The 27,455-nt window shown below is 41.4% G+C and overlaps 1 protein-coding gene across 6 annotated transcripts; it reads left to right on the forward strand.

Annotated features, from left to right (window-relative positions):
• Positions 1 to 219: 219 nt before the first annotated feature.
• On the forward strand, positions 220 to 20,047 carry LOC113015067 (cdc42 homolog). 6 transcript variants are annotated; one of them, XM_080296247.1, is made up of 11 exons: positions 220 to 1,454; positions 2,072 to 2,159; positions 3,382 to 3,588; positions 3,725 to 3,823; positions 5,509 to 5,987; positions 9,698 to 9,744; positions 9,827 to 9,931; positions 14,653 to 14,722; positions 16,077 to 16,186; positions 16,360 to 16,557; positions 17,370 to 20,047. In XM_080296247.1, exons 7-11 carry the CDS (start codon positions 9,881 to 9,883, stop codon positions 17,457 to 17,459), a joined length of 519 nt encoding a protein of 172 aa, XP_080152373.1. In that variant the 5' UTR covers positions 220 to 1,454; positions 2,072 to 2,159; positions 3,382 to 3,588; positions 3,725 to 3,823; positions 5,509 to 5,987; positions 9,698 to 9,744; positions 9,827 to 9,880; the 3' UTR covers positions 17,460 to 20,047. The 6 variants fall into 6 exon arrangements, with proteins under 6 accessions (XP_080152373.1, XP_080152369.1, XP_080152371.1 ...); XM_080296243.1 differs by lacking the exon at positions 9,698 to 9,744 and having other exon boundaries at positions 5,509 to 5,650; positions 5,918 to 5,987; XM_080296245.1 differs by lacking the exon at positions 9,698 to 9,744 and having other exon boundaries at positions 3,382 to 3,438; positions 5,509 to 5,650; positions 5,918 to 5,987.
• The last annotated feature ends 7,408 nt before the right edge of the window (positions 20,048 to 27,455 follow it).

The following is a 27,455-nucleotide window of genomic DNA, read 5'->3' on the forward strand; positions in this document are numbered from 1 at the left end:
GTCTCACATTCTATATATTGTCTTTTTAATGGTTTTCTCCATTTCAGCAATTATTCAAAGAAACTGTTTACACTTCATTTTTGTGTCTGAACACTTTTACTGTACATTAGGCCGATATGTTTGCAGTTCTCTGTCCAAGGTCAGGAAGTTTTTAATATTTTTTTTTAAACTGTTATGAAAAATGCCTTAACCAATTTGAGAGCTGAGTTAAGAGTGGTAAGAATGACATTCCTTGTAGAGTATATATATATATATACTGGAAGTGTTGGGTATACAAGTGTGGCCTAAGTCTTCGGTCAGAAAGACTGCAGCAGTCCTGGAGTTTAGTTCACCGTCTTTAATTAAGCTTCACAGAAGAACTGGTTACATCAGGGCTTGCCGTGATAAATCCAACTGTGATGCAGCCAGACATGAATTTATAATTGTAGCAGATGCAGTATAGGTGACTATAAGCATGGTTGTCTGGAAACAGAAACAGGTAATACTATAGCTAGTAGGGTCAAAGATAACTAAGAAACAATCAGAACACATCATCTACTCAGACACAGCAATAGTTCACAATGTCCACAAGGCGTCGCTGTAAGAGCATAAGTTGGCTAAATAGCACATCTCTTCCAAGTTGCTAGTGGGAAGGCAAGAAGGTGGCAAGCTAACAACAATTAAACTAAACAATAAACAACAGAAAAATCCTTTAACCGCGGGATGTAATTATTGGAGGAGATTTAGGCCACTGGTATTTACTTGGTGCAAATTAATTAAATAAACCTACTAACATGATATCAGTTTACAGCGGCACAACTTTAACTTTAACCTGCACAAACAACTATAACTATTATCACACCAGTTAACCCATCAAAGGTAATAACACTTACAGTTTCATTAACTCACACGGAATCACACAAAACTGCGTTACAACTGCTCTGCCGCTGCGCCTTTCGTCTCTCCCTCTGCGTGATGCGCATATGACAACTAATGCGCTCATTTGGGTGCGCTTGAATCTTGCCTGTAGATATCCTGAGGCCGAGTCAGCAGGGAATTTGTACATCCCTGTTGTGAGATTTGCAAAAAGGCGATTGAGGAAGCAGGGCTGCAGATACCATCCACTGGGAGCCAGCCAGTGATGCTTCGTGCAATAAGTGAGGAAGGGAACTTGAATGCATCACACCCCAGCAGGTGTGAACAGGTAGAACGAAAGGTAGGCGCTGTCAGTGACATCAACTACAACTTGACATAGTTTCGTTTTTGAAAAGAGTGCAGAACAGGACCGACTGGATGATCAAACAGTAGCACACTCAGAAGATTTCCTCTGAGTCACTATTATTACGGAGAGTATATTCTCGAGGCCAAACAACCTTCAGATCAGTGTTAAAATTGTGATGAAGCGTGACAGCACGAGGACGCTGATGCTGGAATTATACTGAAAAGCTCCTGACTGACCCGGAGAAGATACTGAGGTAGGCCACAGCCCACAAATCTCCTCTGTGAATATATCAGGCAAGCATCTGTTTGTTTTGTATTATTTGAATTCTGCATATTGTATTTTACAACCAGTTGCATCTTGTGTAGACTTTTATCTAACACCGTGCAGTCAGTCATCAGTTTTTGACTGACAAGATGAGTAAGATAATAGTTAGAGACTGAAATTAACTGGTAACCAAAAATCTTTACAACTTGTGCTCCTTTGATCTTTTTTCCCACATGTTTTACTATCACTATACTTTGAAAGTCAAATGTATTTAAAACTAGCAATAAATTCAGTGACCTCTTATTTAATGTTGTGTTTTGTTATTTATTTGTTAGAACACTTTTTCAGAAGTTTCTCGGGGAACATAAAAATCTAATTCTATACCCATCTCTATTTACTCCAAGGCTTTGTAAGTCAGAAAATAATCATAATGACAGACTGAAAGTTGTGCGGCTTCAGTAAATGGACTAAAGTTGCACATGAGAAATCAGCTGATTGGGGTTTTGTCATTTGTTAATGCGATAAATGGAGAGAGTATGCAATCAGTTCTGTTTGTGGGTTTAGTACAGAGTCTTAATGGACCATGTTCTGGCCTCCATTGCAAAGGTGGCTGGCAAGAGCTGCGGTCACCAGGCCATTGATGTTTGCTGCCTTCACATTACAGGAAGATGGAACTCCACAAATACACATCAAAGTGAGAGAAAAATTGAATAAAATATCTTCCTGAGAACCAAGGAAGAACATATTTTCTGTTTAACTGTTGTGATTTCCTGCCTGTTTGGAGCTAAAAGAGTCCACCAATACACGAGATATCATGAGATATCTTGTGTTTTATTGAGCACATCAGGACTTAGTAGTGTCGCTTAAATAAGTCAATAGATATAGACCAAATTAATGTTCATTAGAAAGGACATAGATGAAAAAGCCGGGTCTCTCAGGAGGATATGACAAACTGATCTGGGTCCAGAGCTTCTTCTGCTTGCTGTAGGCCACAAACGGGCACTAACCCCATTACTTTTTCAAGTAACAAGTAATGTAAGGGATAACTATTGCAAACAAGTAATTTGATTACTGTTACTTTCCCGTAAGCAGGCTGTTTTACTGACAGTGACAGTGTACATCACTGTCACAACAGTTTGTTTTCATTCAAAGGCTTTATGGCTTTTCCCATAATACCTGGTGTGCCGGTCTCTAGTCAAAATGCCCGGGCCGATTTTCTGTCCCAGTCCAGCCCTGGGTGCAGCTATCTTTTTGTATGAACACTGTAATAAAGAAGCCATCTTTCTCTCAGCAGCTTTCACACCTTTGTTGATGAAGATTTGTCTTAAATTAAAACCTGATAGTTTAATGTTGATTTCTACAAATCAGCTGAAACACTGGATTTGTGTCAGCTGTAGGTTGATCAAAGTTCAAGTTTTTTTTCTGATACCGTAAAAAAGCTGAAAATGTTTTTAGTGGTTTTATGTTGTTCACACACACAAAAACTGAAGAAAGTCATTAACATGGGAATTATTCAGCTTTGTAGTTACCTTTTTTGTTATTTATTCACCTTTTTATGCCATTCAAACAAAAAATTAATGGAATAAGGGAGCAAACTAAAAAAAAAATATATATATATATATATTGGTCACTGGTGTCATTAAGTCCCATCTAATTTTTTCAGTATTTTAGTATTAGACAGCAGTGAGGTCTCTTAGAGCTCAATAGCTGGTTACTCAAAAAAAGATCCTGCCTTAGACATGGTTGTTTAAGAAATCATCGGTTCAACAACGCGTTACCAGCTGAAACATTAATCACTGCAGGAATTATTCTATAGAGGGCTTTTAACTCAGAAAATGGGTAAGAATTAATAGATTAGATTATGTATATTATTATATATAGAGATTCATCATTTTTCTTCTACTTATCCAAATCAGGATCAGCCTATCCCAGCTGTCAAATGCCGAAAGTCACAGTCACAAGTTCTGCAACAGGTGAGGAGTTGAATTTTACTGGAAGCAACTAAATGCAACACAATATCACCAGCCCTCCAGGTAAGGTAGACGCTCTCAGACACGTAATCTGCAGTTTACACTGAAAAACTGACATTGTGGATATACTACTACTCCTAAAGAAAACAAAAAGTAAGTATATAAACCAGTAACATAAAATATACATTATTATTTTGTAGCGTTTTTGGTTTGACTCACTTGGGATTGAACTGAAATGGTTTTGCTTTTAAACATGAGCCATATCATGAAAATCATTTCCCTGCCGCAGATCGCTGAACAGGATCGACTGGATGCACCTGACGGACCGCGCACAGTGAGATGACTTCGTAGCAGAGGTGGGACCAAGTCATTGTTTTGCAAGTCTCAAGTAAGTCTCAAGTCTTTATCCTCAAGTCTCAAGTCAAGTCTCAAGTAATGTCAGGCAAGTCAGAGTCGAGTCTCAAGTCACTGGTGTAAAAGTCCGAGTCAAGTCACAAGTCTGAAACTTTGAATTTCAAGTCCTTTCGAGTCTTTAAAAAAAAAACGAAAAAAAGCATGTTGCAGTTATGCTAAATGTAAATATTAGACCATGTAATTTTTTAATCTGTGTTTTTCTCAACACATGACAAAATAGTGAACTTAGAAAATATACACAAATTGTGAAATTGCACCTCTTTAAAATGCAGCTCAATTAAACCTAGCTCCAAGAATAATTTTCACCGACAGTTCTGAGATAAGCTGCATGTTATTCTTGGATGCGCTTGTAGGACCGGCTTTAAAATCGCATGACAAAAATATCATACATAAATAAATGATTTTTTTTTTTAAAATATCATTTAAAAAAAAAAACTGCATCACCAACGTAGCCTGGAAAACATTTGCTAGTTAGATGAAGTCAGCTATCTCATCGTAGCATATTTATATGCATATTTATAATCATACGGTTCTTGGAGTGAGTGCATACACTCATGAAGTTTAGTAACTTCAGGTCACTGCAACAAGCCCAGGTACAGTTTACCGATGGATGGGTGCAGGACCTTGAAATGCACCGTGTAGAACGAAAGACCATCGTACGTATCATAAGTTTACCAGTCTCACAAATTGTTGTCATAAATACACATTCGTTAACCGTTTATTAATAGGACCTTTGAGCTCAACGGTAATTAATTAGCAGTGGAAATAATTTCTGGTACCCATCACAGAAATGTAGCAGTGACAATAATACTGTATGCTGTAATCGTACTGGGCAATTAGTGATACAAAAAACCTGTTTTATCCTGTGAATAAAAGTATATGTTTTTGTCAGTGTACCATAATAACAGAAGCGAAACGCAATATTGTGTCAGGGCAATTCACTATTTATGCACAATAAACAAAGGAGCATAGCGCGACCATTTCTGTTCAGCGCCAGACTTGCTTGTAACCTATATCACCAATTATGTTATGAAAATGACGTATTAACTACTAAAAAACACTGACCTTCGTGTAAATGCTTGGAGCAGACTAACATGTGAGCTGGAGGGTTCTGGGACGTTATATTTGATCTTTGAATGGCTGCAATCCAGGCCACCCGTCGCGTCTTTGTCACTTCGAAAACATGGCTCGAACAATTTCTCTTCAACGACGTAATCCGATAACAACCGATCTCTTTACCCGTCGGCTTCCCGTGGCTGTCATGCGACCGGCTATTGCAGTTAATAATACAACGGCTTCTTGACATTTTTGTGTTTCTTTTTATCGCTGTGTGACTGATTTTAATTGAAAGCCTGCGTGCGCTAGTACCTCTTGCCACGAGTTCCCAGAATCCTTTGCGGTTCTACCCGTGAATGACGTCACATTTTCAATCTCTATATAATATGCATGTTAAATTTTATATTTGGGGTAAAATATCAAGTCTTTTCAAGTAAACCGGTTCAAGTCCAATTCAAGTCCCAAGTCATTGGTGTAAAAGTCCAAGTCAAGTCACAAGTCTTGCAACATTTTTTCAAGTCAAGTCTAAAGTCATAAAATTAATGACTCGAGTCTGACTCGAGTCCAAGTCATGTGACTCGAGTCCACACCTCTGCTTCGTAGACAGCATTTGAATCATGGTGAAAATAAATCTCAGTGCTGAGTAAAACATCAGACCTGATGATACTGAAAAGTGATTCGTGAATGATCGGGAGGAGATCCTGTGCTACGCTGTGCCCCACACATCTTCTCTGGGAGTAAGCAGGTAAGCATTCGATTATTTTCTATATTTGAATTGTGCAAAACGTATTTTTAGAACATAGTATAGTGTATCCAGTGATGTGCAGACTATCAGTCATTATAGTCATTAATAGTATGACTAGTAATGACTTGTAATAGACATTATAAGTTATATTAGTATCTAAACACTTTTTAATATAGTTTGTGTGTCTCTAAACACAGTGTGCTCTGTTCATCTGTTTTAATTAAGCTTTGCTCACATTTTATGGATGTTTTGTGTTTTCTTTTGTAGATGAAGCCGGTGTCAGTCTGAGAGTTTCCAGCTTATGCCCAGAGGTGGTGGGGGCATGACATCACAAAGTGTAGGACTGAATTCACTTAAACCAATGTTAAACTAAGATTTTTCTGTACATATTCACTTATTAAAGTCTTTAATTTTAAGGTTATATGCAGATCAAAGATTCCCATAAACACACTCAGCCTTCCCAGAAGAGTTGTTGCTGTTAGGTGCAAAGGGCAGGATGACATCATCTTAAACTCCTCGATAAATTCCGCTGCATTTATTGAGAACAAGAACTCTGGTGTCATGCACTGCATGTCAGGGTCTTTCCTGGCTAAACTTCAGCCTTTTGAAGGCCTAGCATAAGCATTATTGTCTCTCACACATAATATTGGAAAGGTTACTTTTAAAATGTATCCCACTACAGATTACAGAATACATGCCTCCCAACCGTAGTAAAGGGACCTCTGGCTAATACTTCGGGTTCCGTGTCGGGCTTGTAGCCGAAAAATAGCTTTACTTTGTTGTCTGGGTCAACTTTGCTAGCGAGAGACAGGTGTTGAAAGGCTGCTCCAACGGAGCTTATTGTTTCAGAGGAAAACACGAACACAGTGTACAGTCGAGTCTTAACAGCTTACTTACAACTGGGCTCGTCAGGCACTCTTTTTGGCTGCAGTGGTTATTATTATATTTACATGCTTCCATCTCCCGTTTCTGCTCAGTGACAGCTCGTACTTTTCCACTCTCCTTTTTCTCCCTCGCTCACAGACACATAACGGGTATGACGGTCCATTCTCCCTGCAGCATGGACTACACTGCCCATGAGGCTACATGCATTAGGGCGATGCCTGTAACACTCTGCCTGTTGCCTTCATATTAAATCATTTTTAAAAATATTTCTTCACATCATTATGAGACGCGAGATTGAGACACAGACATTAGAGCCTTTTAATGCGCGTTTTGTTTGGGTTTCCACCGACGTGGAATGACCAAAATTAGAGAGGGCATAGCCGAACATATGAAACGGGAAAAGACCGCCGTGTAATCCCTTTATTTCAACAAAGTAATTGTATTCTGAATTCCAACTTTTTGAATGGTAACTGTAACGGAATACAGTTACTCATACAGTGGAACCCCCACTTACGAAATTAATTCGTTCCCGAGGGTCTTTCGTAAGTCGAAGCACCCATCGCGCCTTTTGAGTGAGGCGATGCTGAACGATGGGCTATAGGCTAATTACTAATTAGAACAACAATACGTCGTTCAAGTGGAACAGCGCAGCGCAATTACGAAAGCCAAGGGGTTGTCACATGATTCGGAAGGCATTGTGGGCATTGTAGGCTCAGCCAATCAGAGCCAGCGGATTTCGTTACACGGGCAGAAATATTGCCGTTCAACGCCTTCGTAACTTGAATTTTTCGTTAAATGGGGTATTCGTAAGTCGGGGTTCCACTGTATTTTGTATTTTAAATACTTAACGGCATTACATACTGTATGCTCCCCCTAGGCTTAATCTTTGAAAAATATAACATTTCTTATCACCTCTATGCCAATGATATATTTTCAATTAGATGATGACGACTAGTGGTGCAATGGAGCACAGTTGATCCATAATCCGAACCGATCCCACTCCACGGTTCGGCACGCACGTGATCCGAAGATTCGAAAAAGAAGAAAAAAGTATGTGTATGGTGCGCGTGGTCAGTCTGTCAAGCGATAGCTATGGTCAGCGCTAGCGGTCCAAGTGGAGGAGCAGAGGAGTTTGCTATTTCAGAAGCTATCGGAGTGTTTAGCTGCAGACGGGAGGCCGTATTCTGTTGTGCAAAACAAGGTGTTTAAACCAGTCAACGCATTAGTTGACGCATTGACGCCGTGCAGCCCCATGCATGGGGCGATCCGCGGTAACTAGTTAACGGAGATTTTCCGCGTTAATGCAGTTATGGCATTAACGTCATTTTAACGAGATTTACGCTGACAGTACCAGTTTAAACTACGATGAACGTGCTTGAGCCACGCTATGATATCCCGTCGCATGTCCCAGGCATCTGTTGCCCTAACTACAAATGGGTGGACCTCCAGGGCAACGGAAAGCTACGTGACCGTGACCGCTCATTATATCACAGCGGAGTGGGAGATGGAAAGCCCTGTACTGCCCTATATTGCATATTAATTTGTTTTTATATAATTGCGTGGAATGAGTCTTGAGTTGAATGTTTTTTAATAGGCAAAAAATACTTAAATAAGTAAACGGCGAGTTAAATTTTTGTCTTCTTCTTTTTTTCTGCTGATCCGAAAATTGATCCGATCCGTGACAAAAAAAACATGTTCCGATCCAAACCGTGAGACTTTTGATCCGTTGCACCACTAATGATGACACTGCTTCCTCGAGTGCATGAGAGAAGTCAGAGCATGGCTTTCAGACAATTCCCTTATCCTGAATGAAAAGAAAACGGAGATTGTGGTGTTTGGCAACCATATCCCTTGGGGCCTATTAGCTCATACCTTTGGTTCCTTTGCCACGTCTTTCTCTGACTCAGTTAGTGACCTAGGTGTCCTGCTGGATTAGATCACTAGCTGCCCGATGCAGCGGCGCATCGGGCAGCTAGTGATCTCCATCGATGTTGGTCAGCAGCAACTGCTTCAGCTTCGTCCCAGGCAATGTCGACAGTTCTCAGATCGTCCATGAATGCTTGACGCCATGTGGTCTTTGGTCGGCCTTGCTTTCACTTGCCAGTGTGTGGACGCCATGTCATGGCAATCTTAGCTGGGCGATGAGGGGGTAGGCGTAAAATATGGCCCACAAAGCGGAAGCCCCTTTCTGCAACAACATCGGCTATGGGCGGGTGCCTGCTCTTCGTAGGACCTCCTCATTTGTTATTCGGTCCTGGTAGGAAATTCTCAGGATTCGCCGCAGGCCACGTTGTTGAAGCACGTTCAGGTGCTATCCTGCTGGATAGCTCTTTTAAATTTAACAAACAAGTGTCTTCAGTAATCAAATCTAGCTTTTACCAACTGCGCCTTATTGCTAAGGCTAAGCACTATGTCCCTCATAAAGATCTTGAAAAGCTCATTCATGCTTTTGTGACTTCTAGATTGGATTACTGTAATTCCCTCTACTTTGGTCTTCACTCCGCTCTCCTTCACAGACTTCAGCTTGTCCAGGATGCTGCCGCTCGCCTCCTGACTGGCACTAGAAAGCATGCCTCTGTCACCCCAGTTCTTATTGAGTTGCATTGGTTACCCATAAAATATTGTATTGAATTTAAAATATTGTTGCTCACCTTTAAAATTATAAATGATTTAGCCCCTCGTTATCTTGTCGATCTCCTTAGTCTAGATGTCCCTGGACGAGCCCTCGGGTCTTCAGCCCAATTACTCCTCCAGCCTAGATCTAGACTTAAATCTAGGGGTGACCGTGCTTTTGCCCTGGTTGCACCAAATCTGTGGAACAACCTTCCTTTCGCTATCTGTGCCTCAGACTCCATTTTATCTTTTAAATCCCGTTTAAAAACTCATTTATTCAACATAGCTTTTCCATCTAGTTAGCATCCCTGTTTTATATTTGGTTCAATTTTTTATCTATGTACTTTATCTTTTGGCTATATCTGTTCTTAGTAACTTTGTTCTTCTATTCCCTTTTATTCCTGTATAATTGTGCCCTCAACCTGATGACATATGTGGTACTTTGTTAATAGTCTTTTATTTAATCATGTCTTAATTTTCCTGTTTTTACTGTAAAGCACTTTGGTTTTTAAATGTCCTATACAAATAAAGTTGTATTGTATTGTTAAGGTTTTGTGAAATGACTACTGGAGGCCTGAGGAATAAAAAGAACTGGGGTGAAACTGCTTTACCTGACACAGTTCATTTGCTTCCCAACATTTCTTCTTTTCCTCCCTTAATTCTTTTTCTTTCTCTCAGGATAAGGGAATAAAGTGTGTGGTGGTGGGTGACGGTGCAGTGGGAAAGACCTGCATGCTCATCACATACGTAACCAAAGAGTATCCCTCTGAGTACATCCCCACAGTGAGTAGTGTGCTAATAAATCCCAGTTTTATCAGTTTATTCAGTCCATGTCAACAACCTGCAATGTTTCTCAAGATCTTATTTTATTTTTTGAATAATTGTTTTTTTTTTTTTTTAATCCTCTCCTGTGTGACAGCTTTGCAATCAAAGTTATGATCCGAATGTTCTGTTGTGCAAACAAATTTTTCTTTTCCAAGATTGGCTCTATAAATTATTCATAGGCTTCTTTTGTTCAGGTGTTTATTTTATCTTTTTACTTATTCATTACAATTCCTGTTATTTCAGTTATTACATTATATGTGTTACAGTTTGAGAATGTGTAAGGCAGGACAGGCAGGAAAAAGGGAAGAGGGGTGACAATAGGTGAAAATATAATAAAAGAACAAAAGAAATGCGCACTGTATCACCAACTGCTGCACCTGTAAGAAAAGAAAAACACACAGCGCCTGAAATGAAAGTGTGCGTGTGTGAGGAGAGAGAGAGAGACAGAGTGAGAGAGAGGGCCTGTGTCTTTGTCATGAAATGTACTTGAAAACGGAGGTGGGAATCCACAATAACAGCCCCCAGGAGCCAGAGGCAGACAGAGGCTGTGTCCCAATTCAGGGTCTGCACGCTTGAAGTACGCATTTTAAGTGCGGTTACGTCACCGCCACGCGACGACGGCTGTCCCAATTCGAAGTGTGCTTCAAATGCATACTCCAAATGCGCCGTCGATTTCCCCAAATATCAAGCGTGGTCCGGTGCACGCTTCGTGGTCCCATATATCCCACAATTCATAGCACGGTGGTGGGTGTGGATAATTTTGCCGCAAAATACGGCAGAAGGGAACGGCCGAAGAGGGTTTTTTTTCCAAACTTTATTGAACTTATAAAGCGAACAGTCAGTCATTCCAGTTCAGTTTGTACAGTAGACATACAAGGCAAATAAGAGTAACAATATACAGCACAATGAAATAAGAAGGATGAATAAATAAAGGATGAAAAAAGAAAAAAAGAAAAAGGGGGGGGGGGGCGATGTGACAGACTTCATAACAACTTTGTACTTGAAAGTTGTGACAGCTCATTCGTTAAACATTTCTGAATGAATTTCAATCAATGATAAACCTTTTTTATTGGAAGTTAATTTAAGAGAGTTTAAGTAATATTCAATTTCAATCAAAACCAAATTAAATGATGGGGTTGAGTTTTGAAATTTACATTTATGGCCTGTATTTATATAGCGCTTTTACTCGTCCCTAAGGACCCCAAGGCCCTTTACATATCCAGTCATCCACCCATTCACACACACATTCACACTAGGGCTGCTCGATTATGGCAAAAATGATAATCACGATTATTTTCACTGAAATTGAGATCTCGATTATTTGACGATATTTATTTAACCCTTTAAGACCTACTATAGCACCAAGTCCGCCAGAGCTTATATTATATTTTTACATGCTGTAGTGCCATTTGTGGGAGCATTTCAAGTTGCTATATAACTGTTATAGCCCATATTTTAATAATATGTATACATTAAGTCCATAGTAACTACATTAATTGCAAAAAAGTGCAATATACTACAAAAAAATTTAAAATCGTTTTTGTTTTTACATATATTTCTACTTGGAGAAATTTAAGAGGCTAGTTTTATTTTGGAGATACACCAATTTTTATATACTGCAGGAAAAACAAAAAAACAATCCTATGATGCAAATTTGCAAAGAAAACAGCATGTGCATCAAAATAAACTATTTCCAGCAGTGCAATTCGAGTTCTAAGCATCCCAGAAACTATTCAGAAAAGTCAAACATGACCAGTATCCGGTTGTTCAGTCTGACGTCACTAGCCGTGTCTGGGTCTAAACTCCGCTGCAGGTCCATATATCAAACGATCACTATGGGATTACTGAGAGTTGAAAAACTGTCTAAAGTCTTTCATCTTTAATAAAATGATCAGCGTTCTGCTCTACCAGGTGTAACAATTGAGTTTAACATCCAGGCATCCATGAAAACGGAATTTATGACATTTAACGGAGTTAGAAGTTAGCAGGGAGTTAGCTCGCTAACTTCTATCTAAATACAATATAGCATGTCCTGACTGTGGGGTTTTGGAAACAAATTAAAACGTACAGCTCTGCTATCACTTCCAGCATAAATGAAGACAGAAAACTAAACAGCAGTGACGTTTGTAGGGTTACTGAAGTTGGGCTAGCTGGTATATAATGATGTGCTACGTGACCGCTAGCGACACAGCTATGTTAGCATAATATAAACAAGCTAACTTTTTTTCCACTCGATAAAAGTTAATGTGAGTGTTCTCGGTGGTCAGGAACAAATGTAATCGCATGGCAGGATGCTGTAAAAGGACCAAACTTCAGCCAGGAGAACAACTGAGATAATCCATCCACAATACGAGGTTAGTCATTCATATACTGCTGCATGGGCTGGGCTGTAGCTACATCGTAAGGTTTTAAAAACTGAGCTTAAATAAATGATTAGCGGTAATAAAAGCCGAGGGAGGTCAACAGTGATCACTGACTGTTTTAGGAGCTTTTTGAGATCAAATAGAAGAAAATACATAACATTAAACATGTTAACAACACAAAAGCCATATTAAACGCAGACTACTTTAGACCCGGAAGTAGGATTCATCACGTCATCACTGAACAACCGGATAGGTTTTTAAGGCCTACAAGTAAAAAAAACTACATTTCCGCAAAAATGACATCACTTCCGGTTTCGGCCAGGAAATGGCGGACATGTGATAGTTCGCGCTGACCACTTTTTCAATGTGGGAAGTGTTACGAACAGCTGATCGGATCGGCGAAGCGTGTTTCTGGAATATTATGTTTTTGTTCCTGCAAGCGCTTTTTATGCAATTTTTGCAAAGCTTTATGTGGAAGGAAACCGTGACCGAGGACAAGCTGATGGCATAAGTTGTAAGTACAACTCCTCTGGTTTCATATGCAAACAAATTATTGCGCTAGCTTACACGGTTCAGGTTCTACAGGGATTTAAAAATAGTTACACAAAACGGAGCGTGCTGCTCTGACGGCTTTAAAGGGTTAACAATGACTTTAAAAAATAATATAAAATAGTGTGCAACACCACTGAAGTTTTTTTTTTTTTTTTTACCTCTCTTTTCAACCAACAGCAGTCACTCTCCTCTCCAAATAACTTCTGCTTAGCTTTCCGAGCTTCCCTCGGGTCCTCTTAATCAGCGGTCTCCAACCTTTTTTGCGCCACGGACCGGTTTATGCCCGACAATATTTTCCTGGACCCGCCTTTAATGTGTCGCGGATAAATGAAGGAGGGGCTAATAATCGGCTCAGTCATTTTTAATGATCGTTGAAAGCCCAGATCGTAATCGTGATTAAAATTCGATTAATTGAGCAGCCCTAATTCACACACTGGTGATGGCAGCTACATTGTAGCCACAGCCACCCTGGGGCGCACTGACAGAGGCGAGGCTGCCGGACACTGGCGCCACCGGGCCCTCTGACCACCACCAGTAGGCAACGGGTGAAGTGTCTTGCCCAAGGACACAACGACCGAGACTGTCCAAGCCGGGACTCGAACCGGCAACCTTCCGATTACGAGGCAAACTCCCAACTCTTGAGCCACGATCGCCCATTTATGTATGTGGAATTTCCCTAATAAGATGCAGTGGCCGAAGAGTGAACTGTCAAAGGCATAGTGTACAGGAACATCTGTGCCGAGTATAACCTGGAAGTCCCCAGGTCAAAATGGGAGATGCCCCCAAGGGTGGTGGAGAATGACCGAGCTAAGATCCTGTGGGACTTCCAGATACAGACGGACAAAATGGTGGTGGCTAACCAACCGGACATAGTGGTGGTAGACAAACAGAAGAAGACGGCCGTAGTGATCGATGTAGCGGTTCCGAATGACAGCAATATCAGGAAGAAGGAACACGAGAAGCTGGAGAAATACCAAGGGCTCAGAGAAGAGCTCGAGAGGATGTGGAGGGTGAAGGTAATGGTGGTCCCCGTGGTGATCGGAGCACTAGGTGCGGTGACTCCCAAGCTAGGCGAGTGGCTCCAGCAGATCCCGGGAATAACATCGGAGATCTCTGTCCAGAAGAGCGCAGTCCTGGGAACAGCTAAGATACTGCGCAGGACCCTCAAGCTCCCAGGCCTCTGGTAGAGGACCCGAGCTTGAAGGATAAACCGCCCGCAGGGGCGTGCTGGGTGTCTTTTATTTATAAAATAATCTGACAATACTATAATATTGGCCATATTATATTTACATTACCACAGTGAGATGACTTTAGTCTCATGAACAACATTAACTAATTGTTATTTACTAACTAATCTTAAATGACTGTTCAGCACAGAAATGAAGCCCAACAATCATGTTTACAGTCCCGTGGTCTCAGCCTCAGATACTCAACTAATCAAAGTGATGTCATGACAAAAATGAATGACTAACAAAACATTTTTCTCCTTCATTCCTGTCAAACAAAGCTGTATGTAACGTGTCTCGCGGTTAGGATCATGGTTGCTAGGCAACCTGAACAGCGCGACGAAGCGTATACCGTCCTATTTCACAAGCCTCTCACTTCCGCACTTCTCGTACTTATAGTACGCACCGTACGTAGTGCGCGTACTTCAAGCGTGCAGACCCTGAATTGGGACACAGCCAGAGATATCCACACAGCCCAGACCTGAGGCACTGATCTTATTAACCAACCCTCGTCCTCCTTGCCCTCTGTCTCCCCCAGGTGTTTGATAACTACTTTGCTACAGTGACGAATGGTGAGAAGTACAATCTGGAACTCTGGGACACTTCAGGTAAAATAAATAAATAAATAAAAATCTACATTCAGTTTAATAAATACTAAAAATTTCAGTTAAGTAATATTTATATTAGTAGCAGCAGCAGCAGGAGATCAAACCTTTAGGGGCAATTATAATGTCATTCACAAAATGTATTTCAATGAACACATTTGTATAAGATAAAGGTCTGTAAGTTTCTCTTACTTCACTCGCATTTTGCAGAATGTATATTTGTTAATAATTTTGAGTTGAATTACTGTGAATACATTTAAGTGTAGGATGGGTAATTTAATTTTGCTTTAAAATCTTCTTTTAGTGTAATGTTTATTGCTAAACTGTATTTTCCCACTTTTCCCACTTTTTATGTACTGTTTTTTAATACACAGTCGTGCAGTGTGGGTTGTTGGACTTCTGCACTGTAGAGAGGCATTAACTAGCTGTGGAGTGAAACACTTTTCATACCGTGTCTGGTGCATTACAAGGACGTTCAGGCTAATTCCTGTGAATTCAGGATTGTGTGTGAAAATAAATGTTTGTATGTTTTTGTTTTCTACTACAAGCAGACTTTGAGGATAATTTCAACTGTAAAAGGGCACGTGTACAGCCTGAATACCGGCTAGTGTTTTCCATGCTAACAACATTAATAAAACAAGAATTGTTAATAAATTACTTTTAGTATTACTTTAGTAATACTCATACTTTTAGTTTTGAAGAGAGGTGAGAAGTAAAGAAGTCTGAATACTTCATTAGTGCATTTAATTACATTTTTTTTGTAGTTTACCGCGGTATGTATTTTTCTGACAGGTTCAAGACATTTGAGCGAAGTGTTTATTTCACATCATTACATGCCTTCAATCATCAAACTGATGTAAGCCATCATTGAGGGAACAATAAGACATAAAAGACAACCCTGTTGGTGTTTCCATCACTGGGGCTTTTTCCAAAAAAGAGATGAAAGAATATAAACAGGGGAGGAATAATCTGGAACAGCCTTTTTGGTGAGAGACTACTCCAGGTTTTATTAAACATTTGATGACACTCTACTGTAAATGACGAGATACCACAGTTTTCACATTAAGGAATATTGTTCTGAAATTGTTCCACAATTTTCAGATTGATGAACATTCTGAGAAACTGTGTCTATTAAATGTGCCTTTTATATTTTTAAATCCTGTTACTGATCTGTTGCAAATTAACCCAATCAGTTGGAAATATTGCTCCAGCTGTTTCTTTTCAAAAAATGTAATTTTCCAGCCTTTTGTTGCCCCATGCTAACTTAAAAAAAATAATTTTCCATTAATCACTTAAATGTTTCAGATAATAGCATTAATCTAACTTTTAATCAGGCTTTTTGTGTCTCACCCTTCAGGTCAGGAGGACTATGACAGATTGCGAGCCCTCAGCTACCCACAGACCGACGTTTTCCTCGTCTGTTTCTCCGTGGTTTCACCCGCATCTTTTCAAAAGGTCACAAACAAGGTTTGTCTACTTGGTGTATGCATTTTTTTTCTAATAAGATCTACATTTATGCCTTTTACTTTCAGAATAAATGAGTACTTGGTACTTAAAAGTAATTTCGATTAAAATAATAATATATAAATTAATTATTAATCTATGTGATGTGATGTGATGCAACCACTGTGATGTCACAGTGGTTGCCAGAGATTGCATGCCACTGTCCGGGGACCCCCTTCCTGCTGGTCGGGACTAAGGTGGATCTGAGAGATGACAGATACACCCTGGAGATGCTGGGCAAGGAAAACAAGCAAGTTGTGACCTTCAAGGACGGCGAGGAAGTGGCTCGTCACCTGAAAGCTGTCAAATACGTGGAGTGCTCAGCTCTTACACAGGTACAAAAAGAGAAGAAGTCTGCTGGTGTGTGTTTTTTAACTACTAAATGGATCACTATAGATATTGCAGGTTTTTAGGGTTTCTGACTGATATTTCCAGGTGCTGGTCATGGTTTCACTATTGCAGATCTGTTTCTAAAAATGTGAATTAAAGGCAAATGTCATCTGAAAAACACAAGAATCATACTCTAGAAAAGTTGCAACCACCATAGCATTACTAAATGCCTTCTCCTAGACAACAAAACATTTAGGCAGGTTTTGCACACTCGCATGCACCCTTAATAAAGAAGATTTATTAAGCTGGTTCACTGCTCCACAACCACAACGCAAAGCATATTGTTCAACATGAATTTGAGTTTCAACCTATAGATTGACTCTCCTCTCTAGTGCCAGGCATAGACCGTCACGCAGTAAGTGTGATCCCCTACCTAAGAGCACACCCACTTCTTATAAAACAGATCCACGACCCCGGTTTGTTAAGGGAGACAAACTTTTCCACATAATGTTGCAAAGTTGGGTCAACCAAAACAGCCTTTGAGGTCAAATAGTACCTCTCAGCTACCTCTGAAGTCCCGCATGCTACACGTGCTCAAAAGGACTCCCTTTTCCTCCACTGTCATCCATCTGATTTAGGGGTTACAGAAAATTTGCAATTGCCTTGTTCTTTATTTGATTCTCATTATACTCGCTGTTCCATCTCAAACTAAATACATATTTTTTCTTATGTGTTGTTTTTATTGGTGTTTCTTTTTAGTTTTTTTCTTCTTCTTCTTCTTGGTAGCTTTGAGTTTCCCTTTCTGTCTTGTTCTCAGATAGGAGTGCAGGATGTGTTTGAAGAGGCCGTCCTCGCTGCTCTGGGGAAGTCAAGTTCCAAACCCAAGAAGTGCTGCACTCATCTATAGATGTCACAAGAAGTAGAACAAGAGGAGGAAAATGACCTTATCCTCCTCTTGGAGAAGTTGGAGGTTTGACCTGGAAGAGAGTAGTAGCCTCGATGTGAACAAAGGAAGGATGCTTAACACGAGTTAGACCAAAAACAATATAAATATCTCTTTATTTAGCAAGCAGAGCTGAAAATGCTCTAAAAATAAAAATACAAAAGTATATTGGACAAATATAAATAATTTATGCAGATTTATTATTAATGAGTGCAGGCAAGTCTTTATATACAGTAGTTTAGGTTTTTCTGAACTTATGTTTACATTGTAATTTTTATGCAGTATTAATTAGTGTCATTCACTCGCTCATTTTTTTAATGGACACAAACTTCTATCAACTAATATCATTCTCAGCCTCTACAGCTTTGCATTGACCTGTTCATATGCAGCTTGTGTTTAAGGTACAACCATGTGAGCAGGAAACTGCACGCAGGAAACCATCTATTCCTTAGTAGGTTTTAAAATGATTTAATTACAACCGTAGATGAACAACAACACATGACATATTATTTATTTAACAAAGCTGTCACACGAAGAAGCAGTGTGTGATTTGGGATCATTTGGGCTGTAAAGTGGATCGGGGGACGCTGATGCACTTTACTTTTGCTTCCTTTGGTGCAAATGAAAGTGACACGAGGTTCACTGGAGAGGGAACAGGAAAATAGGAAAAGGGGAAAAAAGAGACTGGTTTTACAGATAGTAACCAAAAACCATTGCTCTGTCCTTACATCTGATCTTTTTCTCCAGTTCAACTTTTTGTTTATGTCCTTGTCACTGCTGGTAGCATGAGATGGTGCTTCCAACACATTCAGGTTGGAGAGGTAGAACAACTTCTCCAGAATGGCATATCGATGCAAGCTGACCTCTAGGTGCTCTCTATGCCCTTTGGTGTTTCTGAAACGCTTCACAAGCAGAGACTAATGAGGTGGGTTTTGCTTGCTCAAGAATACAATTTGGACATTTACGAGTAAAGGTGTGTCTTTACAATGGTAACTAGTGATCCACAGTGGAAGCAGGTGCAGGAAGCAAGTGGGTTGTAACAATAAGGACGCCTGATCAGGACACTGGAGTGTAGCGAGTATAACAGGAGGAACACTGACAGAGGCCTAAGGAATGGCCTCCGGAGTGCTCATTTGCATGTTTCTGGCCGCACACTATGAGAAACAGACTCCATCTGCTGGAATAAGGGTCTGACATCCTTTAGTGGGACCTGTGCTCACAGTCCCACGTCATGCATCACCAGAGTCTATCAGGTTCATACAGATGGATGTGAAAGAGTCTTGAGATGCAGTGTAGGCATTTTTCTGACTGCAGCATCATCCAGCATGATGGTTTGGCAGTGGTCAGCGATGGTCTGGGAGGCATATCCTTGGAGGATCATACAGATGACCTCCTCAGAACCATTGTGGATACGGGCATTGATACCATTGACTGTCTCTGACATTTTCCAGAGCTGAATCCAACTAAGAACTTCTGGGACACATTTTTTTACTCGCATGCCTGCAAAGTCTCCACCAAGCCTCTCTCATTTTCTCTGAATTGCTGCCTACCTGTCCACATGCCCTGTCTTTTGATTATACCTCTTTTAATAAAGCATCTAAACTATTTGTTGTCTGCTTTGCATTCATACTGAAAAGATGACAAGAGCATTATGTCAGTAAAGATTTAAATTTTGAATATTTCAGTTATCAAGATCAAATGTGTGCATTTCCTTGACTTCTTGAGATTTTTTTTCAGCATTGAAAATACTTTTACTTTCATACTGTTTAATCGTTCTTCATTTTTAGTTAAATTATAATTATCAGTGTAGGATATGCACATCTAACAGGTAACTTTTAACTTGGCTTGAGTATGTTGGTGCAGCGTGTCGCTATCTGAATACAAAGCACCATGTTGTTTATGACTGGCTGCATCACTTGTGCATCTTTGTGGCCACAGTTTCATGGATAAGTACAATTTTATGCTCCTGTAAATGATGAGCTCTTTGCTTTGCTGGCTCTTGATGAGTGTGCAAAGTAATTCAGTTATTATTACCACCAATATAGTTTTTAAATTAGATTTCATCATTAACTGAGTTGTAATAAAACTGTCTACAGAGTTGATGTGGAGAATAATGTTTAACACAAGCATGTTGTAACGTCCCTCTGTTAAAATAAAATAAAAAAATTACACTAGCAGTTTGCAGTCCCACACTAACCCACACACAAAGGTTTCTAAACTCCACCTTGATTACACATTACTGGAAGGGCAGTTAATCTCTAACTTTTTGGTTATCTTTTAACCAGGCAATAAAGACTTGCATTGTACTGACACTTTGACACTTAGCATTGTTTTATTTACATTTTTTTTTTTTTGCAAAGTATGATTAAACTCTAATAAACAGACAAAGAGGCAGTGGAGCTCTGTAGACCTGAAACTTGACTTTTGCACTTCTCAAGTAAGTGTTGATGATTTAATATCTTACTATGCCTTTATAAAGAAACATTTATTTTAGAACGCACTGTTAACATCATGTTTACATTTTCTATTAAAAGCTTTCATGTTAAACTTTACTTTGAAATCCTGTTTGAATTGCACTTTTTTCAAATAAAATAATACATTTTACTTGAAAGCGCCTTTTGAAAACACTCAAGGACACTGTACACAGCAGAATAATAAAAGCAACATAAAAGCAATCAGTTTACACAATCATAAAGGCATAAGACATAAAACAAATGTAAAATAGCAGAGTGGAGAAGATATTTGGGATAAGCTATTTTGTACAATTGATGTTTGAGTTAAGACTTAAAGAGAGAGAAGGAAGTTATATTTCTTAAATCAGGAGGTCGGGAACTCCAAAGTCAAGGAGCAGAGCAGCTGAATGCCCAGCTCCCCATGGCGGCAAGATGGGGGGAGGAGACAGAGAGAGAAAGAGAAGAAAATATCTGAGACTGAGATGGGATGGTGATCTGAACCAGATCAGACAGATGTGGCGGGGAGAGAACATGAATTACCTTAAATGTGTACAAGAGTGTTTTAAAAATGATGCGATATTTGACTGGAAGCCTATGAAGTTGCTGCAGGACAGGAGTGATGTGATGGACAGAAGGGGTCCTGGTGATAATACGAGCAGCAGAGTTCTGGACGTATTGGAGCTCGTGGATGGATTTCTGAGTAAGACCAAAAAGAAGAGAGTTGCAGTAACCAAACCCGTCGAAGTAACAAGAATGGCAGCGGCATGTGGGGTGAGAAAAGGACGGAGACGATTAATGTTGGCAACTGAAAGTATGCAGACCGAGTAACATTGTTAATGTGTGAATTGAAAGATAAAGTACTGTCGAGGATGACACCCAAACTTTTCACAGAGGAAGATAACGAAGACCGGCGAGTTTTTGATAGTAACAGAGAAACCCTCCATGGAGAAGGAGGCTAGAGGGCAAGATCAAAGTAGCACGGAGAGAGGTTAGCCAACTAACGGAGTTGCAGAAAGGTGCGACGAATAAGGTGCCTAAGAAATACAGCAAGCTGTCCATACCTGAGGCCTTGGAAACTGCCAAGCAAAGACTCACAGCCTTGGCCAGCCGCTTGAGGAGGTACACCAGAGAGATAGAAGGCAGGAGAATAAACCAGCTGTTCTCCACAGAACCAGCAAAGGTGTACTCTCAGTGGCAAGGGAACAATAAGAGAACAGCACCACCAAGGCTGGAGACGGAGCAATACTGGAAGAGCATATGGGAGAAGGATGCAACCCATAACGGCAATGCTCAGTGGCTAGAGGATCTGAGGGCAGACCACAGCGACCTCCCTGAACAGGGTCCAGTAACCATCACAGTGGCAGATATCCAAGAAAGGGTCTCCAGTATGAAGAGTTGGACAGCACCAGGGCCCGACATGGTTCACGCCTACTGGCTGAAGAAGCTAACTGCACTCCACGAGCGTCTGGCAGCACAAATGAACCAGCTGCTAGTTAACGAGAGACACCCAGAATGGCTAACTGAAGGCCGGACGGTCCTGATCCCCAAGGACCCCAAGAAGGGACCGGTCCCCTCCAACTACCGACCAATAACCTGCCTCAGTACTACATGGAAGCTCCTGTCAGGCATCATATCGGCTAAGATGAACAGGCACATGGGTCAATACATGAGCGGGACACAGAAAGGAATTGGCAAGAATACCAGAGGCGCAAAACACCAGCTACTGGTAGACAGAACAATCAGCCGAGACTGCAAGACCAGACTGACCAACCTGTGCACTGCCTGGATTGATTACAAGAAGGCCTATGACTCAATGCCCCACAGCTGGATACTGGAATGCCTAGAATTGTACAAGATCAATGGGACCCTAAGAGCCTTCATCAGGAACTCAATGGGGATGTGGCGTACAACAGTAGAGGCCAACTCCAAGCCCATAGCACAAGTCACCATCAAGTGCGGGATCTACCAAGGAGATGCTCTGTCCCCACTGCTGTTCTGCATAGGCCTGAACCCCCTCAGTGAGATCATTAACAAGACTGGCTACGGATACCGGCTACGGATACCGACTACGGAACGGAGCAGTTGTCAGCCACCTCCTGTACATGGATGACATCAAGCTGTATGCCAAGAGTGAACGAGACATCGATTCACTGATCCACACTACCAGGCTATACAGCAATGACATTGGAATGTCGTTCGGACTGGAGAAGTGTAGTCGGATGGTAACAAAGAGAGGGAAGGTAGTCAGAACTGAGGGGATTGAACTACCAGAAGGCAACATTGCAGACATAGAGGACAGTTACAAGTACTTGGGGATCCCGCAGGCGAATGGGAACCATGAAGAGGCCGCTAGAAAAGCTGCAACCACCAAGTACCTGCAGAGGGTCAGGCAAGTCCTGAGGAGTCAGCTGAATGGTAAGAACAAGATCCGGGCCATCAACACGTACGCCCTGCCCGTGATCAGGTACCCTGCTGGGGTAATAGGCTGGCCAAAGGAGGAGATAGAAGCCACTGACATAAAGACAAGAAAGCTCCTTACCATGCATGGAGGGTTTCACCCCAAGTCCAGCACCCTGAGGCTGTACGCTAAGCGGAAGGAAGGGGGCCGGGGACTGGTGAGTGTCAGCACCACAGTCCAGGATGAGACAACGAACATCCAAGAATACATTGGGAAGATGGCCCCAACTGACCGAGTGCTCAGTGAATACCTCAGGCAGCAGAAACCCAAGAAAGAGGAGGGAGACGAGGAACCATCATGGAAGGACAGAGCCCTGCACGGTATGTACCACCGGCAGATAGAGGAGGTGGCTGATATCCAGAAATCCTACCAGTGGCTGGACAAAGCTGGACTGAAAGACAGCACAGAGGCACTAATCATGGCAGCACAAGAACAAGCTCTGAGTACAAGATCCATAGAGGCTGGGGTCTATCACACCAGGCAAGACCCCAGGTGCAGGCTGTGTAAAGATGCCCCAGAGACAATCCAGCACATAACAGCAGGGTGCAAGATGCTAGCAGGCAAGGCATACATGGAACGCCATAACCAAGTGGCCGGCATAGTGTACAGGAACATCTGTGCCGAGTATAACCTAGAAGTCCCGAGGTCAAAATGGGAGATGCCCCCAAGGGTGGTGGAGAATGACCGAGCTAAGATCCTGTGGGACTTCCAGATACAGACGGACAAAATGGTGGTGGCTAACCAACCGGACATAGTGGTGGTAGACAAACAGAAGAAGATGGCCGTAGTGATCGATGTAGCGGTTCCGAATGACAGCAATATCAGGAAGAAGGAACACGAGAAGCTGGAGAAATACCAAGGGCTCAGAGAAGAGCTCGAGAGGATGTGGAGGGTGAAGGTAACGGTGGTCCCCGTGGTAATCGGAGCACTAGGTGCGGTGACTCCCAAGCTAGGCGAGTGGCTCCAGCAGATCCCGGGAACAACATCGGAGATCTCTGTCCAGAAGAGCGCAGTCCTGGGAACAGCTAAGATACTGCGCAGGACCCTCAAGCTCCCAGGCCTCTGGTAGAGGACCCGAGCTTGAAGGATAAACCGCCCGCAGGGGCGTGCTGGGTGTTATATATATGTAGTATATACATTGGGTGAATGTGCAGTAGTAGCAGTGTGGACCAATTTCTGTTCTAGTGTGTTTGGAGTTTGAAAGTAAGTATTCAAGTAAGCGCAGCAGCTGTAAAACACTCCCTGCATCCGCTCACGTCCAGAGCCGAGGTTACCAGGAATGTTGGGATAAGCTGCTTGTTAACACACGTGGCAAAAGCCTGAACGTGAGTAAAGGGGAGTAAAGCAAGACATGACACATCTGCTTACCTGAACAGCTGCAAACTAATATTCATGAAAGTGCTCAGCTCATTTCATAAATCAGTTTGACTCTGTTTAGTCATGCTGTAACGATTCTGCTGCATTTGCATGTTTACTTATCTTTGTTTATGGCTTTTGTTCCCTGTTTTCTCCAGGTGTTTGACAGGTATGCTGTGACAGTGATTGTTGGTGGAGAGGCGTACACTCTGGGAATGTTTGACGAGGTAAAATGAGGTAAAAAAATACATCTAAGCTCAGTTTATTAAATTAAAAAATTCTACTGTACAATGTGTGTGAAGGTTCTCACTCATCCAGGTCATCGTTGTCTCAGGGGCTTAGAAAGAAAAGCGTCTGGACTTCTGTAGGTTTCTTGTAAATATGTCACCTCTCATCAGAGAATCTTAATCAGTTCTAAGAGCAATTAGTGGAGAGTCCCAGATTTCAAGCCTTATGGGAGTTTCCCCAACAGGATCATGGACCTAGAGGATCCTATTGATCCTCTACCTACTCCAACTTTTAAACTTAAACAATATTGTCTCAGTGTTTAACCCATGAAATCTCAATTTTCTGACTTGATTTCCACAGAGCCCTATTCTCATCAGCACCTTTGATGAAGTCACTGGTGTGGAAAAATCCTGTATCAGTCAAACCTTTGATGACAGACACTGAGGAACACCAGTCAGTCAAAGCAGCCATTGTCCCAATTTGAATCACTGTCATCTTTCCAGAACGTCACAGAGGTTTGTTTAGCTGGTATCTGTGTTTGTTTCTAATTTGATGGAGATACTGACTTAATTTAATGAGGTGATTCTCTTCACAGGCTTCCCTTTAAATTCAAACTCTCAAAGACTGTCAGTTAAAGGAAACCTCAGTATGCCTGTTAAAAACATCAATTTATAAAAAAAAAAAAAACCAACAACAACAACACAACAAAAAAAAGTTTAAAAATTCCTTATCAGAACATACATCAACATTGACTACTACTAAAGCTTTAAATAACTATCAAAATAATTCATTTATATATTTTTCTACAGATCAATTGAAAGTTGATTATCTATAAAATGACAATATTTATACACATCTTACTATTTGCTTAAACTGTCATACCATACCACTGAAATCACAGATGAAACCGAGGAGAAGAAAACAAAACACTCACCTGTCAGCAACGTTGTTGCTGCATTATTTGCTTCTCATTGTTCTCTGATTGTTAAAAATCAGTGTTTTTCGATACTTCTTTTAAATCTGAGAAGCAACCGACCGCAGTTGTAAAGACCAGATGTTAATCAGTTATGTGAAATCACCAAAACAAAATCACATCTTCTTCCAAAAGACCTTGAAAAATGTGTTCATGCCTTCAGGCCTAGTTTGGACCACTGTAATCCTCTGTGTTTAGGTCTGAAACACTCTTCTCTTTATCATTTGCAGTTAGTCCAAAATGCCGCTGCATGATCACATCACTCCACTTTTAGCAGGTTTTCACAGGCTTCCTGTCCATTTTTCGGCTGGTTTTAAGATTTGCCTTACTTTTAAAGTTTTAAATGGTGTCGTACCCAGCTATTTAACCAACCAGCTCAACTTATTTAACCCCAAAAGAGCCCTAAGATCTTCTAGCCAGATGCTCATAGTGCAGCAGAGGTCTCGATTTGGATCGGGAGTTTGCAGTCACAGTTTTAAGACTCTGGAATGAACTGTGTGGAAATAACAGAAAATATGTTGTTGCTAAACATGGCTTTCATTACTGGCATTTTATTAAAACTTTTATTAAAGGTGTAGTTGTAGTTATTTTTATGTACACGTTGCAAATGTGCTCATGAAGAGTTGACGCTCAGTCCATTTAAGGTCATAAGCTTTGTCTGGCGTGATGGTCCCAACGATTTATTGTGTAAGTAACTTCGAGTGTAGAAGGTTAATGCATACATGCTTACAAACACAGTTAATTACAGAAGAAAGTCTGGGCCAGAGGCCAGGAAGACATTTTGCTGGTAACTGCATTTGTGCCTGCATAAGCAACAGTTGATGAAAACTGGACAAGTCAACAGGAAACATCTGGGGGTGAGACAGTAGAAAGAAACAGCCATGTATGGTAAAATGTTGCTGATAATGGAAATTTGTCTAACCGTCATTAACTGCAACTTATGCATGTTATATTCTTTGCTGACGCAGAAGGGGCTGGACCCTGACATATTAAAACCATTTTGAAGTGTGCTTTTTAGCGGAGATCTATGTTGACGTGTTACAGTGCACATCTTCCCACGCGTGTGTTTAATGAAATCATCATTTGACTGAACTCATCTGGGCCAGTGTTGGTTTGTTCCTATCCTCAATATCCAAGAATCAGGACAACTGCTGCTTAATATTCATACTGCAGAATCTTTCAAATGTCATCTTAAAGCTCACTTTCATATCCTTTTAATTCAAGTTCAGTTTGAGGTTGAAGGAGCACTCAAAAACAGCTTTAATGCTAACTCAAAAAGTAGCAAAACTGAAAATTCAAAATAAGCATGCAATACAGAGTCCAAAAATGGCTGTGCAGAAGGCAGCGGTGGCGACGCAGTACAGGAGGCCGTCCATGACAGCGATGATGTCCAGCCAGTGTGGCCCCTAAAGTAGCCGGCGACGTTGAGTTGGCGGCCGTAAAAGAGCCAGGTGTACTGGACATGGATGTGCCATCCGAGCATGTTGTGGACCAAATGAGGCAGGACCACACAGCGTGGAAGCTGCAGTTGGAGACTCAGGAGGTGGCTTAGCGGACTCAGAGCGGTCAGCGGACACAAGGTGCTGAAATCCTTCCTTGGACCCTTCAGCGATAATGGACGGCTGAAGCTGCTCCACAGGCCCCTCAGCGAAGACAGAGGACGGCTGAAGCGATCCCTTGAACAGGAGATGGCTGAGCGATCCCTCGGACCCTCCAGAGGAGGAAGGCAGCTGAAACTGTTCTCCTGAACTGCAGAGACAGACACAGGGCCAGCAGATGCAGAGACCTCTAGCTGAACAGGCAGCTGAGCAGATGACTGAGCTGACTGAGTTAATAAGTGAGCTAATATTTGACCTATGGATAGAAGTTTAAGATGATGTAGTAATGGTGGATGATAATCAGGTAGCTGAGTGAATTCTCCTGAGCCTCCAGAACATGAGGAAAACGGCTGGACGGGCTCACCTGCTGGGTCCATGTAATGGCCGTGATCTTCTGTCATGTGAAGGCTGTGTGCAAGTAGGACAGGGCCCAAAGTGCAGACACACAGCTGCAGCTTTAATGCTAACTCAAAAAGTAACAAAACTGAAAATGCAAAATAAACTTACGCAATACAGACAGTGAGAACACACAGCAGAGGATGAGGGTAGACTGCAACACAGACCAAAGAAAACACAGGGCTTAATACACAGGAAGCAATCAGGGAATGAGAGACAGGAGGGAAACACAGCTGGGACCAGGAGCGATTCAAGGATCAGAGCTTTGGGGATGTTGAGCACCCAGAGAGCTGCCCAGCCAGGCAACATAACCTTTACTCATCACGATGAGACTTCTTCCCTGTCTCTGTCAGTCTCTGCATCCTTAAATGTCTCCAGTTGTCCCGAGTTCCCTCTGACTGTCTCCTTGGTGCATTTAAACCCCTGTTCCTCCCTGTCCTCATCGTCTGTTATCTTCGTCTCCGTTATCAGTCGTCATAAATTTACCCTCTCTGTGCA

This window comes from Astatotilapia calliptera, chromosome 22, assembly GCF_964374335.1.
Source record: "Astatotilapia calliptera chromosome 22, fAstCal68.1, whole genome shotgun sequence".
Lineage (NCBI taxonomy): Eukaryota > Metazoa > Chordata > Actinopteri > Cichliformes > Cichlidae > Astatotilapia > Astatotilapia calliptera.